This window comes from Coenobita brevimanus, chromosome 71 (genome assembly GCF_032717465.1).
Source record: "Coenobita brevimanus isolate Jiangsu-jjx chromosome 71, ASM3271746v2, whole genome shotgun sequence".
NCBI lineage: Eukaryota > Metazoa > Arthropoda > Malacostraca > Decapoda > Coenobitidae > Coenobita > Coenobita brevimanus.
This window is the reverse complement of record NC_137024.1, coordinates 44,725,664-44,744,151: the sequence shown is the minus strand read 5'-3', so window position 1 is coordinate 44,744,151 and position 18,488 is coordinate 44,725,664. Positions and strand designations below refer to the sequence as shown.

The 18,488-nt window shown below is 38.4% G+C and overlaps 1 protein-coding gene across 1 annotated transcript in view; it reads left to right on the top strand.

Moving 5' to 3' along the window:
- mmd (disintegrin and metalloproteinase domain-containing protein mind-meld) overlaps window positions 1–11,143 on the top strand; it is a 540,350-nt gene extending 529,207 nt beyond the window's left edge. The window contains exons 26-27 of the mRNA XM_080277960.1: window positions 3,898–4,110; window positions 10,774–11,143. Of these exons, the coding sequence (XP_080134086.1) occupies window positions 3,898–4,110; window positions 10,774–11,038 (478 nt within the window). The 3' untranslated portion in view covers window positions 11,039–11,143. The remainder of the gene's footprint in view (window positions 1–3,897; window positions 4,111–10,773) is intronic.
- Window positions 11,144–18,488: the final 7,345 nt, after the last annotated feature.

Sequence of the window (18,488 nt, the reverse complement as noted above, 5' to 3'; positions counted from 1 at the left end):
CATCAAGTTCTTCAGACTTCAGTTCTTTGCTAGAGAGAATGTACAATTATTGAAATTTTAGTTTCAGTTTGTGTATTTACAGAATAATGACAAACTACGCTTTCAGTACCAACTAGAAAATAATTTCAGTGTCCTTAGCTCACTGCGCTGTTGCATATGACGTTAAGAAAGTTACTAGTCAAAACAGTAGCGGTTTAATACGCCCACTCCTTGTATGGGGCATTCTTGTATGTTTGAGAAAATCGTGGAGCATTTCATAAGATGTCGAGAGTAGTAGATTTTAGTGAGGGCTTTTCTGATATCAGTCTCCTGGTGTTATTTTGGCTGAATTACCATGTGAAGAAGTATTGCTTGAGCAGTGCTTAGAGGTAATGTAGGTGTAGCTCAGCCAGTTTGATTTACTTCTGTGCTGTTTGTCATGTTCATTTTAGCTGTTTCTCAGGGCCCACTAATTTGTTTTTTAGTGGCCAGTGGTGACAGTACCAGACCCAGTAATTTCTTTTTTTAATAGCCAGTGGCAACAAGTCTGGGCCCAGTAATTTATTTCTCAGTGGCCAGTGGTAATTGTTCCAGGCCCACAGTTGTTTCTCAGTGGCCATTGGTAACAGTTCCAGGTCCACTAATTTATTTTTCAGTGGCCAGTGGGAACAAGAGAAAGTGTAGGATATAGACAGACGATACATCCTTGTTTTCATGGGGAGAAAAACGTAGCACAGCGCCGTGACAGTCCTGGCACTTGGCTGTACAGGTATGGGACTGAAATGGGTAGGCGATAAGTGGCATAATAACTTCAGTCATCCGTTACATATATATATTTGTACCAAATAATTGCAGCAGTGATCCAGATAGGCATGTCGTGGAGAAGTGTCGCTGAAAGTATTTATTGAGGCACCGGACAGAGCACATGACAGTGTTTTGTAATTGACACAGTCTCTTAGCCCACGTTATCCCTACTATATTGAACCATGTACGTAGTATGGATATAGCATAGGTACTAGCAGTAATCCAAATATCGATTACCATAATTTGTGATTGTGCAGTCCTATTTCGATCTCAGACATTGTAATTAATACAGTACTTCCAAATCAAACCCCACATACGCTAGTCTACCAAAGCCCCTTATCCACCAAACCCAAGGCAGTATTGTCCCATCTGAGCGTAATGCGTCACGTGTGTGATGAGGTAAACAGACAGATATGGTCACCAGCCGCCACCCCGCATCATATATGCTTTCAGCGACAATTTAAGACTGGATCATCATTTCTTAAAATATCTTTTGCTTGATCAGGATTATATTTTTTCACTCGTGTATGTATGAGTAAGAGTAGGTCATTCTTCCTCATTGCCTGTGTATTCAGGTAATGACAGTATAAACTCATGTTTCACTGTTTTACACATTCCCGATCCATTCACATGTTCACTTCCTTTCTGCCAAGTGGCGGGATCGTTGCAATGCTACACCTGTTGTGTGGTTTGCCTATATCCTGTTCTCCCGTAACAAAATTTGTTTCTCAATGGCCATTTGTACCATATCCAGTGGCTCATTGCGATACTGAGATGTGAAATATGCTTCTATATACCGTTTGCTCAATATGTTAGGATAGTGTGCTTCTGTTTGCTGCATTGCCTCCTCTAGTTAAGTAGTCCCAACCTGTAAACCAGTGTTAGGGTTTTCAGAATGAACCATTTTCTCACGAAGACCAGTGTTCAAACAAAGAGGAGTAGGTCTCCATGATATAATAATGTTCATAAAGGGGAAATAAGTGATGCTTTTGACGATTTTAATTAGACAACATTGTACACACACACACACACACACACACACACACACACACACACACACACACACACACACACACACACACACACACACACACACACACACACACACACACACACACACACACACACACACACACACACACACACACACACACACACACACACACACACACACGAAAGGGACCTTGATAAACTGCGACATAACCACACTGTTCACTGATCATCCACTAGCCGATTACTGACATTAATGTATATACGAGTAATGTAAGTTATTTATTACATAAATAAAGCAGTCCATCTAGCCCTGGAAAGAGAACACACACACACACACACACACACACACACACACACACACACACACACACACACACACACACACACACACACACACACACACACACACACACACACACACACACACACACACACACACAGTGTAGTTCACCTGTAGCGCGTGCCTTTTAACGCAGTTTTCCAAGTATCCCCTGATTAACACAAAGAATAAACCTCCATAAGTGTACAAGCTCCATACAGTATAGACATCAGAATAACAGCTAGCAAACGTCAGACTTGAGACTAGTTATATAAAATAGAATGTAGAGTCATCCCCAGAAGACCAAAAAAAAATTTCACTGTGTATAGGAAACCTTAGACATGAGATGAACTAAATGATGTAACTGCTGGAAACAAACATTAAGTAATTTATACAGACAGTTTACCAAAAACGTCCGACATACAGAACAAGAAACTAGTACTGCAAACTTTGAGCAATGCAGACTTCACAAGTAATACAGAATTTGTACATCACGAATCAACTTTTGAGCAATGCACACTTCGCAAGTAATACTGAATTAGGCCATCCTTAGCAGTTTATTTAAAATAACTTTCAAAATTTGGAAGTTCTACTAACTTCTAATAACAAGCTTCTACCAGAAGATAGAATATGTTTGTAAATAATAGATATTTTAGAAATAACTCTAAGACAGATAATACAAGGTTGAAACTGGAACTCTTCAGACACTGCAATATGTACAAACAGAAGATAGAGAAGCAAAGCAAACTTCTACAGATTTTACCAGTTAACTTACACACGGTATTCTGCCTGCTTTGCAACTAAATCAGGTACACACACACACACACACACACACACACACACACACACACACACACACACACACACACACACACACAAGCATGCAAATACGTAAAGGCCTATATATATTTGTAAAAAAAAAGATGTATACATGAATTAAAATATACTGTACATAATCGTATCTTTGCACAGTATTGTATTTACTGCATTGTATATTGTAGTTGGAATGAAATTGAAAGGAGATTGGGTTGTATTTGTAGATTTCATTGAGAGAATAACTTCCAACATGCTTGGTAGAGCACTTTAGTGTTTATGAAACCCCATTTAAAGGTAGATGTTTGTTGGTTTGGCTTCTGAATGACCATTGACTTGTGCTGATTATGTATGTGAGAACAGTAAGAAGTTAATATTGGTATGGTTGTTATAGATTATTATATCATATTGTCGTAAAAAGGACAAATAACAATTAATAATTCACTTCTCTTTCTTTTTTTTCTTAAATGGTGTTTCAAAACTCTAGCCCTGAGTCAGTACTGCTTATTGAGCATACGTCATGAAAGGTCAGTAATGGTGCCTTTCCTTGGAGTACTTGTGCTTTTTGACCACCCTGTTTGCTTCAGCATGCATGATCTCCACACTGCTAAAACAACCCAGGTTACTACTCGGATATACAATACCATATATATACACTTTATTTTCAGGATGCATTCGTAACTGATTTTTGGGTCTTTTTCACATTCATATTTACCTTTTTGTTTATGAAGTTTCTACAACTGATTACACAAGATTCCTCAGTCCCTTTTTTATGAGTCATGTTACTTGTGAATGAAATTTTTGGTAATGTGTGATATTCATGAAGATAACTACTCATTCGACGTCTGTACATATTTTAAAAATTATCTCATGACAAGCTGAAGGTAAAATAATGTCACAGAACTTGAAAATCTGAAGGTGAATAATGATACAATATAAATTCTTTAACGAGCTACTTTTACAGAGTGACACGGGACTTGCCTTTGCAGAGGGCGAGCTGACAATGGGGGGATGGGTTTCGTATACGGTCGCTACAGACAGCCTCCGAGCAGTGGCAGTGGGACAGGTTCCGCGAGTGGGCGTAGTTCCGATAGATTAGATAGTGGCGGCATCGAGTATCCTGATGGGACAGTAAGTCATACCTTCACAGAGGAGGACGATATTGAGAGACCTGATCCTGGGGAAACAGCAGACTCGGAGAGGTGAGTGCAGTCCGGTATGTCACACCAACAGCACCATCTCCACCACCACCATCATCATGATCAACATCAACACAGTTGTCATGAATTTATCCTTCATATTCCCAGCGTATTGTCAGTGTGTTCATTAGTTTGCTGGTCACAAGGTTGCCCTCCCTCCCCCCTCTCATTATCAGTTTATTTTCAGTGTTCACTAGTAAGTTCACTGTTTCATTGTTATACCGAATTTACAGGTACAGCAGTATATGTATAATGCAAAACTTTTCTCTTTCTTGCACCCTTTTGACATCATTCTTGTCAGTTCAGTTGTAAGTGAAGTAATTATAAACTTGTCACATATCTTGTACTTTTTGTAAAGGTTTTATGATTATATTGCACGAATAAATCTCTATAATATCACTTCTGAAACATGTGATTCACCACTCTAATTTCATTGTGGTTCAGTAGCATTTGTGCATGGTTATATCTTGCCCTTCCATACATACGCTAGACGTGGTGTGCCACAGCTTTCATTGGGAAGGTAAACTAGCAATGCTTATTTGGTTTCACTTGCCTTCGTACAGTAAAACTGTTTTAATGACAAAGATAATTTAATACTGTAATTTAATCAAATATTGTAAGTCTATTTACGTTCGGGAGTGCAACATTCCATGCATCCTAATTGGTGGCTGGCCGCTTTCACTTTAGTTTTACAGATGTTGCTTGTCATGGGAGGGAGTTCTTGTTGCAGACCTACTGTGATTTATGTAGTGAAGGTTTTACAAGTGTGTATGAGAAATAAATTGCATAGTAGGGAGCAGTTACTCAACTAATTTAACATGAGGTTATAATAAGAACGTGTGCTGAATTTTAAAGTAAGTGAAGTTCTGAAATAAGATTTGTTAGTATTTATGTTTGTGCAGATGTTAATCATTCATTCTGAGTTATATATGGCATTTTACAATCCACCCTTGGAATGGTTCCTAGGTAGGGAACACCATTCAGAACTTTAAGCATATGCTGTACCATGAGTTATAATACTTCCAGATCAAAATTAAGGTTTATTTAGTTTTATACTACATTATTTGCCACGCATCATAGTCCTGTTTAACTCTGCTTTTCTGTGTTATTATAGGTCTTTAGGGCTTGCATTATGTAAAATTCACGAATGTCATTAAGTTCATGGTGCCTGGAGCAATCAAAGGAAATCTATAAGTTGGGAAAAGAGTGAAGGGTTGTCTGTCAAAAGAAGGTAGTGTGATACCACCCAACAGCTTGGAGTTATTTTTAAGGAGAAAAAAATGTACCTGTGGTGTGGTCAGAGTAGAGCCGCGCCCCTTTGTCCCTTATCCTCTCAGTGACCCAATTATCCATATCTTCATTGCTACAGTGGTGGTGGTTGTACGGAGGTGATGCCATGAAGAAATGATAAGGCCTTGGTTATTTTATATAAAATGTTAATTTTGGTGTTTATGGTGTTGGTATATTAACTGTGTCTATATCTGTTGCTGAAGATGAAAGTAATGATAGTGAAGATGGTGGAAGGTAGTGTGAGAAAGGAGGACTGGAATTGAGAAAAGTGGGCCCAAATTACTACGTTGTGGTAATCAAATAGCAAAAATAAAAATGCCTGGTGGTCTTCAATTCGATGTAGCCATAAAGTTTAAATCTATGGGATGACTGCGGTTATTGCATGCCACTTAGAAACTAACAACTGGCCATTCTTAACTAAGTGTCAGAACTGATAAGCTTAGCCTTTGGGCACCTACGCAGCTGGTGGTGTAACTGTGTGGTAGTTCCTGCATTCAAGCCCAACCATTCGATTCCTCGGCGAATCTTTTGGTTGCTTTGCTATGTAGCGAAGTGAAAACCGGTAGCAAGGAGCTACCGATTATCGTATTTAATAATTTTATTTACTAGTATATTTTTAATTACTTCCTCTCTTAGAGGTTCTTTGATGTCAGAAACAAATATTTGTTAATTCATCCAGTACGGTTTTATATATATATATATATATATATATATATATATATATATATATATATATATATATATATATATATATATACAGTATATATATATATGTGAAATTATACATATATATATATTTCATTTATATTATAAACTTCCGGTAAATTCCATTACGTTTAGCAGTGACTCCCTCATACTGAAGGAAGTAGAAACTGTTTCTTTGATTCATATATATATATATATATATATATATGTGAAATTATACATATATAAATTTCATTTATATTATAAACTTCCGGTCAGTTCCATTACGTTTAGCAGAGACTCCCTCATACTGAAGGAGGTAGAAACTGTTTCTTTGATTCTTTCATAACCATTTTTTATTTTATGCTACCGCCTGCCGTTTCCATTTAGCTTTGGAGAGACCTCTTGTGTATTGACGGGGTTAAATCTAGCGTTCCTCTTTCCTCTTTTTCCATTGTAATCGGTTACCTTTCCATTTTTTCTTTCTTTTCATCGACCCATTCCCATCCTACCGTTTCCCCCCTCTTCATTTTTGAGTGTTTCCCCTTGTATTCTTTCCATTTTTGCTCATTCTGTCCATCTTTATCGTGGCTTTCCCGTACTACTACAATCTCTCTCTCTCTCTCTCTCTCTCTCTTTCATTCTTCTCGTCCTTCCTTCTCTCTCCCATTGCTTTTTCACATTTTTACTCAGTTTTCCTCATCGTGTTTTTATTTCATCGTCATCCCTTCGTGCACATACATTCTGTCTCCTGGCCTTCCGTCATAATCTTCCCATTTTACATTTTTCACCCCAGTTTCCCCATCGTCATTTTCACTTCATACCCCATACCCCACTTTCTTCCATTTTCTCCATATCGATTCACCCCATCCCCTGTCCTGCGATTTCCTCCTCCTCTATTACCCCACATTCCTTCCATTGTCTTACGGCCATCGAACAGAATATGTCCATTGTCCTCGTGATTTATTGTCCTTGCTTTTATGAGTTATTTATGTGCTTGATCGGCTTCAGCACTTCTGAACCAGAACTTGGGATTTATCAAGGACAAATCACACCCCCAGAAGTTCGCCTACAGTTCCACTGCGTCTACTTTGTACTTGGGATATGTCCGACATATTTCTTCATGACATGTCCTCTCCAAAAGAATCATCTGTGAACAAAGAAATATGCCAGACCTCCCTCATCTCAGGAATATTTGGCGGTAGAGGGGAGTGGGAAGTAGATATTGAATATCAGGCGAACATCTGCCCTCAAGTGTACTATGACGTCCTTCGTACTTTGTTACTGCCACCTCCTGATGATTTTATTCAGCTTATAGACCGACCTCTGGTTATGAAAAGGTTACAGTAAGTCCCTGTTAACCTCTTCTGTTCCAACACGTCTATAATATTTTGCAGTCGGTTCATTCAGCTGTAGGAGTGGCCATTCAGTACCTGGACGCCGTTGATATTTTATTCTTGCCACCGCTTGACGGCTTTGTTTTGCTTGCGAAGACCTCTGGTTGTAACAAGATTAGAAACAGTTTTTGTTAACATGATGTGTTTTGTGTTGTACAAATTAACCCCTTCAGGACCGTGATGCCTTTTTTTTGTTGTTGCCACTGCCCGACTTTTCATTCAGCCCGTGAGAGAATTTTAAAGGAAGGGTTACTGCTTTTCTTGACGCGACGTATAGGGCAGTGTGAACATGGAAGTACTATTAATGTAAAATTATTACATTAAGTATCATCACCACAGCTACTTCAAAATTGATCTCATTAACCTCTAGATCATCTGAGCAGAAGTTATTATCACTCATGGTAACAGCCTTCAGCTAATCCAAATTGTAATTGTGAGATAACTTGAACAGGCAAAATCTAACTGTGACTAAATTGACCATGTGTACAGTAATACAGTTGCTTGTAAATACTGTAGATAGATTTTTTTTTACATAAACGTGTATATTGACCTGCCTATATTGCAAGTTTGTGTGCCTTAGATGCTACAGAGTCCATGTACTGTGTTTAGAGGCTTGTACAACAGAGAGGAGATTGCTAGAAAACAGCGTCGTCGTTTCTGTCTCCACACTAACACTCCTTACCACCCATCCAGTAGTTATTATCAGTACATCATACCACCCAGACTCACTGCATTACACGACTCAAACTCCGCACCACGGCCATTCCAGATACCGCTGCATGTCACCTTCACTCCACACCAGCACCTTTTGACACAACCTCACACTGCACACCACCACCACTCCCCATCACCACCACTCCACATCACCACCACTCCACATCACCAACACCACTCATTATCACCACCCACACTCAACACCACCCTAATAACCACAGTACCACCATTCCACTCCACCCCCCACCCCATCACCCACATCGCACAGTACACTCACACCTACACCACCAACACTTCACACACCAGCAGTACTGCCCTCATCCACACCAGCACCCCACGTACCAAGGCTCACCTTGACTATCCATCTTAACCAAACAACACATCATCATCATCATCATCTTCATCTCATCGTTTATTCAGACAAACAAAACAAAAAACAAAAAATACTGTACTACCCACTTGCCAATTACTCAATTAACCCCTTCAGTATTTTTTTTTTTTCGTTTTTTTTCATATTGCCATGTACAGTAGGCTAATAATTATATCCATCAAAGGAAGAACTGGTCTGAGTGTAGGAGTTATGGGCATCCCTCATTAACCCCATCACTACACTGACGTCGTCGTAGTGAAGGCGTTATCCCCTCCGCTATGATGACACCTTCTGTGTTTCACTTTGGCTATGGTACAAAAGACAGTTTATGCAGCTTAGGGATAATGTCTGTTAGTGAGGAGGTCAACACCAACAGAGTATCCATCACTACAATGGCGTCTTTTTTTTTCTTTTTTTTTACATTCTTGCTACTGGTAGGCTATTCACCTGAAGGGATTAATTTTGACCTTTTGCCTACTTCTTTCTCCTCACACCATATCATACAGTTCTTCACCCTGCTCCTCAACTTATCACACGGTAATGTCAACCTGCGCTCTGCTTTACAACTGCTTACACCATAACATACAGCTCTGCACTCAACTTACTGCTCACACCGTAATACTAGCCTTCACCCCACTTTCCAGGTGCTCACACAATAAAACCGTACAGCACTACATTCTGCTTCCCAGCTGCTTAACCATACAGCTCCAGACTACTTTCCAGTTCCTCACACCATTATAATGTATAGCTCTGCACTTTACTTCCCAGCTTTTCAAAGCATAATATCAGATATAGCTGTATACTCAACATCCCAGGATTTCAAACATTTAGTTCTACACTCATACTTTACTTCCCAGTTTTTCAAAGCATAATATTGTACACTACACTCTTCTTTCCAGCTTCTCAAAGCATAATACCATACAGCTTTTTACTTACTTTCCAGCTGCTCAAACCATATCGCATGCTATTGTTCCATATGCACACGGTGAGTTTATGTCCCTCTGCATCTTCCTCTGTGGCTCATAGAATAACGCAGATACCATCATAATGTATCCTCATTAAATAAAAAGAAGTATTCAGCCATCATATTACTTGCACAGAGAAATCGTAACTGTTTACTAAAGAGCTCACTCTGAGAAACTTATTTATTTAATTTCTTAGTTGTTAATTAATGCAATATCTCTGGTTGTGTGTGTGTCCAGTAACAAAGCTTAATTCAGCCTCACGTTAAAGTAGTTCTTTCCAGTGATCTTTTAAGAAAAATGCTCGTGCGTATTTTGAAACTTAGTACATATAAATAAGATTATAGCTGTTCTCATGATCCTGACGAGACTGTATAGGCTATAGATGAAGGCATGAAGATACTCTATATTCTTCCCAGAACACGTATAAAGTAAGGTATAAAATTTCCTTAATTTATTACACACGTCTCTGAATACAGTAAATGGACCATATGTAGTCATCTGGAAGATTATTAACTTAGCCATTTTCACGTCGATTGAAAACAACAACAGTAGTTTGTAATTAAAATTTTAACTAGACTAAGTAATGACTAAAGTTTGGCCACGATAATTCACACAAATTCGTATGAACAAATCTTACTTTGCAAATTAGGCATTTCCCATTTTCCATTATATATTATGCAATATATAACTTGAAGCTTTAAAAAAGTAGGCATTGGTGCATTTGCTTGATTATCTGTTAACAAGTCTGTGTTTAACCACATTCAACTGCTTGTTTTCATTCTTCCATGTGCACTGAGACGGAAGGTTCAGACATAATTGACCCGTGTGATGCTGCTCGTACCCTTAACTGTTTTGTCCCTGTTTTGTTGTTTACAGTGATGACTTTGTGGTCCTACCCAAACGCGTCCACGGGCATGCTGGGCAATACTTTTGGCCCATGAGCAAATGAACTAAGGCGGGAGGGCAGCCAGTGTCAGTGGTAGAGTGGCTGTAAGCAGTCTTTATGTGTCGTGAGAGCCTTTCATGAGGGCACCTCACCCTGTGCTGGACACACACATGACATCTGGGGCCAACCCATGTTCTTTCTCCTGCTACTACTACCACTTCCACCACCACCACTACCATCACCACTACCACTACTACTACCACCACCACCATCCCCATCACTGGTGCCCTTTGCCACGGGCTAACCCGAGACCCTCCCACCTGCCTGCGGCCTGAGGTGACGTGTGCGTGTCTCTTGCAGTGATGAGTACTCGGCGAGACCACCCAGTGCCCTCCTGCGTTCAGCCAGCGAAGAAGCCTTGCCCGTCACACGCTATGAGGCTTCCAGGTTTGAGGCAACTTCACCCCGGGACCCGCGCCTTTATTCCCCACCCTCGGACGCTGCTTCCTACCACGACGACCAAGACTTCCCGCCACCAGACCAGCAGAATCAAGAACGACAAGACAGTTCAGACCCCAACCATGGCCTCCTGCCCCAGAGGAGGTATCCAGAGTACAAGCACTGACACTGGCCCTACTAGGATACGGGAAAGGCCAGACTTCCACAGAAAAAGCTCCATTACTGCAGAACCTGAATACCGTTCTTCTGGACACGGCTCATTTTACTGCAAATATGGTAACTACAACAGTATCCATGCAGGATTTTACAATTACTACATTAAGAGACTTGGAGCAAATTGTGATGAACAGTTGTCTGCTAGCCTGGTATATGAAGGATGTGTCTGAAATATTGACAAATAAAAAACTAATAGTAGTGACTTAAGGAAGGCCATTATAGTGAAAAACCATTTTAGTGAAAAGTGAGTTGCTGCCCTAGTGAACCAATATTGGTGTGTTACTGAGTGATAGTTCAGCGGAATGATGCCACAAACCAAGACTGCTCTCTGCCTCGAGACGTGTTCATCAACCATTGATTATCAAGTCTCCTAGTGCCCTGACTCATGCCTCCAAACGGATATATGCTACTATCAACAATCATATAATTTTACACTGTACAGTAATAATTTTTAGAACTAAAATGATCTATGGAAAATGTTTATTGGGCTCTGGTCATGAATGTTCTTAAATGTGTGTCTCAATTATGCTTCTGGCGAGACTGAAAATAGGATTTTAATTTGCTAGTGCAGACTTAGCCGTCCAGCGCACGAGTGATATTCCACTTCTTAACCATCAAGAAAAGTTCCGTTGCTCAAAGTGAGTGAAGAATGTCAGCTGTGTAATATCCTGAGATATCAGTACGGATATGAAGTGTTTCTGTTTGTGTGTAATGTAAACGTAGTTAACGAGTCAGTAAAATAATCTATCAGTCAGTAGAAGTTGAAGTTTTTCTTTTTTGTTTAACTTTTACAAGAAAATTTTGACACGAAGGTTGAATGGTGAAACAGTTCCTTTACTGTCAAAATCTTGTCAAAATAATCCCAGAATTATCACTGGAACTAAGTGTTTATACGTACAGCTGTGTATCTAACACACTGCCCATTGAAAGCTTTTTCACAACGTAAGTGGTTGAGGCTGCTCACCCAGTAAACTGTATATACTTTTTTAGACAGGGTGTCAACGCTTGCCCTTTGCTGCACTGTAAAGTTCATCGCCGATGATGAGGGCTGCGGCTGGTGTGCGTCCTGCTGCCGCGAACACAGCAGGGCGACCACCACCCCACACGCTGTAGTGCCCGGTTGGCTGTTGAGAATTCTTCACAGCAGAATCTTTGATCTCAAAATGTGGGTTGCACGTGACTTCCATCCCTCTAAAAGGCATGATCTCAAAGGATGTAAAGTAATAAGAACGTGATTGATGGTGTTTCCATTATCTTTGAATACTTTTGCTGTTTAATAGGACAGTGCTGATCATTCCAGCATTACAAGTCGCACTCAAACAAATAGAGGTATATATAGATATTACCTTATTGTAATAGGCTGCAAAGATAATGGAATTTCAAGCTTCAAATTTAATAATCTATTCTTATTCTGCATTGACTCTGAAAATTTGAAAACGGATTAATTGCATGCATAACACTAGATACTGAAAGTGTGTACGGAATGACAGAAGTGTTGTGAACATTGCTTCAGCACTGTCTCAAGATACTGTGAAGATACTATCGCCCCTTTATAAAGATTCAGCTATGGAGGATCTCTGTTACTGCTAGCCTTCTGTCCTGAATGTAATCAAAACAGGATCTACAGACTGTTTTATAAGTTGTTTGTTATGCCTGAGTCTGAAAAACTAACTTTCCAACAGACGGTACTCTTTAAGTGATGCTCAAATACTAAACAAATGGAAAGTCAGGTAGTATCAGTCATTGCCTTCTGAGAAGGTAGTGTGAAGGCTGAAGCAGAAAAATTCAAGAACTGTCAATTGTCATCTTCCATAACATGCCTTCTAAGAAGGCAAGTGAAATGTGACTGAAGAGCTTAAATGACCACCTTATATATAGGATCTCCCAGTTGTGTATTTGAAAGTGCTCACCAGAAATGAGAATGTTATACAATTCAATCTGTATTCCAGAATTTTTTGCCCTACTGCCAATCAATTCATCATCATGCTTCATATGTAAACAGTCATCTGGGGCTAAATTTAAGAGTTAATCGACAATGCTCAATGTGAGGCAATGATACAGGCTAGTGATGTTGTGAGACATTGCTGCTGGTGTTAATACTTCAAGATGGAAACAGATGTAAAGCACTAACCTGAAGTTCTCATGTCAAAGGTTATTAAGGAATTTTAAATCATGTCATATCCCTGTCATACCCAAAAGAGCTTGTTTCATTATGTGAATCATTCTTGTCACGTCTCATCAATTCACACAAACAGAAGGCAATTATAAATGTACATGTAAATGCTTTTAGCAGACAAACAATACATATACACAGAGAAAAGACTTGCATAGAGTATTGAATTTTCGTCACTATCCATTCCAAGAAAGAGTGAATTTATGAGGTTTGACTTCATATGTAATCAGGACCTCTCTTGTATGACCTCGGAGGAACCTCAGGGAGTTCTGTTGTCCCTCTCTTAATGTTTTGAAGATGGAAGATAGCCATGATAAAACATCCTCTAGTTAGGAATTTTTCATTTAGAGCTTCATTGGATTATACTGTAATCATAAATTGCAATATAATTTTTCAGCATTTCACTAGCAGGTTTGTGTTACTTAATTTGCGAGATAAGAAAAGTAGACTGATCTTTTGTACCTTTCAGACTAATATGCTCCTGAATAGCTACGTTGCACTTTTTTTTTTTTTTTTTTTTGGGGGGGGGGGGATATGGGTGGATATTTGCAACTGTGTCCACACATACTGTTTTTTTTATGATGTGTAGTCTCCGTCAATAGTTCCATCAGAAAATTAAATCACTTGTTCTGTTGTAACTAGTCACCATTTTCAGGGCCCTAAAGCTTGATTTTATTAGAACAAAGTACGTAACTGAACTATTGGCCATGACTGCAGACTCTTCATCTAACAAGCAGCTCATTGTTCACTGAGATTGTCACGATAATTCTTACTAACTATTCAAAGGAGTGTATTCGTTGTATTGCGCTTGACCTCCTTCTTCTCCTTGATACTCGAGAGGTCTTGATGCACATTCCATCAGAGATCAACACATTGTACAGAAAAGTTATATATCCAGTTCAAAATCTAACAAATACAGTATATGAAGATTTAAGTTCTTGTACTTTTATAAGTATTTCTTCCACTGCGGAGAAGAATTCCATGTTCATGTAAATGTATAATTTGCCCTTGCTATGATTGCACTACCAGTCCATGTTAAAGAAAAAAGATCAGAAAATCATCAAAATTGTGCATTATAATAAGTGTGGGCTATATTGTTGAAAATGTGAACTAAAGAGTTTGTTAATATCAATGCACTTATACAGGAATCACTGCCTCTCAGATTCAGTGTTTAATCATGATGTAGGGTAGTAGTTTATCTTATTCTTTTTCATGCACCGTCAAAATTATTGCAATTCATGATGAGTTCAAGAATACAGCTCACACCGATGTTAGCACCATAAGGTTACTACAGTACGCCCTTACTCAGATTTTTTTATTTTGTAGTCCTTATTATAATGATATTGTAATAATAACTAAAAAAATGTATAAGGATGTAAGTGATTAGCAGGACACTTCTCTCTTGTTTTATGTGGCTTTTCGTCTTCTGTGTTTGTGCAACTGGAAAAGCAATCGTTTACTAATGGTAAATCTAATGTCTTTCATGTTTTGTAATAAGATGCTTGATGTGCTATATGTTCATATATCCAGTGATGTCAATTAGAACCTGGAGATTATTAAATTTCAGATAGCTAATCAGGTCATGTAGACTGACAGTGGTGATGCTAAAGTTTATAAATGGTGCAGATATCATCTAGGCAGAAAGTTTTAACAACATGTACAGGAAAACTGAAAAAAAGCTCAAAGTTACACTTATGTTCAGAATGTTACACAGATGTAGGTAATGTTTACATATAGTATACTGTTGTTTTATACTCTTACCAGCACAGTGAGGGTGGCGGTGTGACACTGAATCACAGCTTGGGGTCAGGGAATTCAGTAACAAGTAATTATGTATGTGATATTTTAAGCTGTAGTATTTTAATTGCAGTGAAAACAAATATTTTAAACTCTGCTATACTGTTCCGCTGACAATTTGAACAGTCATTTTTTTCCTTATTTGTATAATAATATTCATATTCTTATTCTTACTTCTTTATTCCAGGACTTGAGAGAGATGTCAGTGATTTTGCTGGAGTTACTGCATTTCTTTGTCATCGATTCTAATTTGTATTGGCATGACATCCTTGCACTGAATTGGCTGATGTGTGTAGGTTTCCTGTGGCTCCTGGTGACTGTGAAGTCTTGTGATCTTTGTTGGGTGGTGAACGTTTCAACTCTGACCATACTGACATAATATTGCAGTACACTATTAATAATATCTTCCAGTGCATAATAAGGGAAACCTGATCACGGAAATCGTATCAGCTATAAAGTAAATAAAGTATAGTTATACAGGTATAGTAAATATAATAGCGGCTGGTTGGCGAGAGTGGGAAAAAAAAACTATCGGATTAAAAAACGAGATTCCTGAATGAAATTATGTTAATGAAATAATAAGCTGATAGAAATGAAACTTATAGTCTTCTAGAGTGTTTATCGTCACATTGAAGCAGTTACATTATCATTGCTTTTCCATTGATTGTACTACCCTTTGTCTTCAATAAAAAACTCTGTTCTTAAATGAATCGTGGCTTGCAGGCATTGCTCAGTACTGTATATAGTTTTATGAAAATTGCAAATTGACTCTTGTTAATCGTAACATATTTATATTTTGCTTGTTATTATACTTTGTTTCCATGAAAACCTTTGTTTATTGCGTTAACCGTATTCGTGCAAGAAGTGCGTGTGTTTAGTTTGAAGGACGGCCAAGCGGCAGGTTCCAGACCCGCCCCAGCACACCCCCTCTCGACTTGCTGTGTTCCTCACCCCTGTACACCCTTTAGGCAATTAGTGTAGCACCTAGTCACACACTCGCAAGATGATAACGATTCCATCTTTTAACTCTAAAGCATTTCCCACATAGCAGGTCAACAACTACAACACACCCCATTGGATGGTGATTGCATGGTCGCATTTAGCAAAAAGAATACAGTATTTATACTACTAACATTTGACAATCAAAACAACATTTCTGGGAAATTTATCAAAATTTGTACAGAAATGAATATGCATGGTTACTTTTAGCTGGATGTGACATGAAATACAGGGACTGAAGGGAGGTACAGATTTTGAAATGTATGATCTCGTTGTTATAAGGCTAGGTTTCAACCCGCACTTGAGAGTTTAGCCTTATTATTACCTGAAAATAACTTCAAAATCGTTAATGAAACTGAACTATATCTGCATTTCCCCAGTCACAGTTTTCGCTTTTTCATTTATTACCATAAAGTTCATTTCTCATTATGCTAATCAAAGTGTTTCTGCCTGTTGGAAACTGAACAGGATGTGGGTCATCATGTAAAGTGGACTTGTTTACTGATGCCTGTTTGTACAGAAGTTAATAAATCATTGTACAGAAAAAGAGAAAGAGTTTTCCATGCTTCCTAATTTCTCTCTCTCTCTCTCTCTCTCTCTCTCTCTCTCTCTCTCTCTCTCTCTCTCTCTCTCTCTCTCTCTCTCTCTCTCTCTCTCTCTCTCTCATTTTTAGGTAGATCATAATTTATATGCCTGAAATACTTTATGATATGTAGATAGATGCATACATACATTTATTTATCTACCTATATTTATTTATATAAATTGCTGTAGGTGAGAAGCGCCAACCAGGGAGACTAACTGCAGTTTCCAAGCCAGTGGGAGTAATACACGTTTGGGAGGATCTTGTAGTTTATTATGACTATGAATTTTAATCCTCCCCCCCCCCTTCTTGTTCCTGTTTATAGTGTTGTGTACTTCATTATATTTAGGTTTGCTGGCAGTATGAGACTTTGGTGCCTACATGAACGTAAGGATGTGATATTTGGATACGTGAATGTGAAAAAGGACCAAATTGAGATCATTAAGGAATGTGTGTGGTGTACGTAGAAGTGGAAAGAACAAGAAGCACGGTGATTTGTGAAAATTTTGGAGTAAGAAAATCTGTTGGTAATAGGATACGGGAGTGTTTAGGTGGTATGGTCCTACAGAGTAAATGAAAGAAAATAACGGTGGTGAAATGGTTATATGTGAACGAGTTTGAAGGTGGGATGGGGTGTGATATATAAGGAAGTTGGATGGATACCATTAATTGATTGGAAAGTGAAGTATGAGAGATGATTAAGCTGAAAACTGACAAGGGACCTAACTGACGATGAGCACATGAAAAGGGATTGACACCCCCTTTTATATGAGTCAGCGGAATGATAGTCTGAGATGTGCATGTGAAGCACATGTTTTTAAAAATTAGACAGTTATGGTTGTAGGATGGAACCAGGATTCCGGAAATGTGAAATGGGCACACTGCTGATAGTTTTCCCACTATCGTACTTTCTGCATGTTTCTGGACCACCGTATCCCAGCCTTACTTGGGAATAAGGGTCAGGATGATGATATTGTTACTGTACTAGTCTATTTAGTCTTCATGTTCCTGATTTTATTTTTGCATTGGCTTTATTGGCATTTACTTTTATCAGTCTAAATCAACGTTGTGCCTCAGTGTTTTGCTTATATTAATGCTACATTTGAGTGTGTTAAAATTTTTACAATGCTGTTTTCAATTACTAAATTTTGTAAATCGATGCTAATGAGCACGGGAGTTGAAGCGGCAGTTATTCTCATTCATACATAAATAGGCCTGTAATCCCTTCACAACGATGACTTGTTTTATTTCATTGTCGCCAGTCGATTTTATTCAGTTTAAGAGTGAACTATTATACTGAAGGGATTAACGAGGGTTACAGCTAAATTTTCAACTTTGAAAATTCTAAACAGCGTAATTTTGTCTATAGACGGTAGGAAAAATATAATATCCGTACTCTGAAATCAAGTTTTTTTGTAGTCATCATGGTCGTGTGAATTGACAACCTCACGACGATACCGTATTTTTATTTTTATTTTCTTGCTACGTCTGGAGTTCTATTTTACCTTGGTCAACTTACTGGTGAAAGTGTTCGTATTCACTTCCATTAAACTCATTATGCAAGATCTCCCTCAAGCTAAACATAATAATCGGGTGGTTGGATGATTAATATTTATGCAACAATGAATTTTTTAATCCCATCACTGTGAAGGCTCGATTAATAATAATAATAATAAAAATAATAATAATAATATTATTATTATTACTACTACTGCTACTATACTGCTACTACAACTGCTACTACTACTACCATGACTACTACCACCACGACTACTATACTACTACTACTACTACTACTACTACTACTACTATATGCTTGAAATCCCACTTTGAGGAGGAGGACTCGAC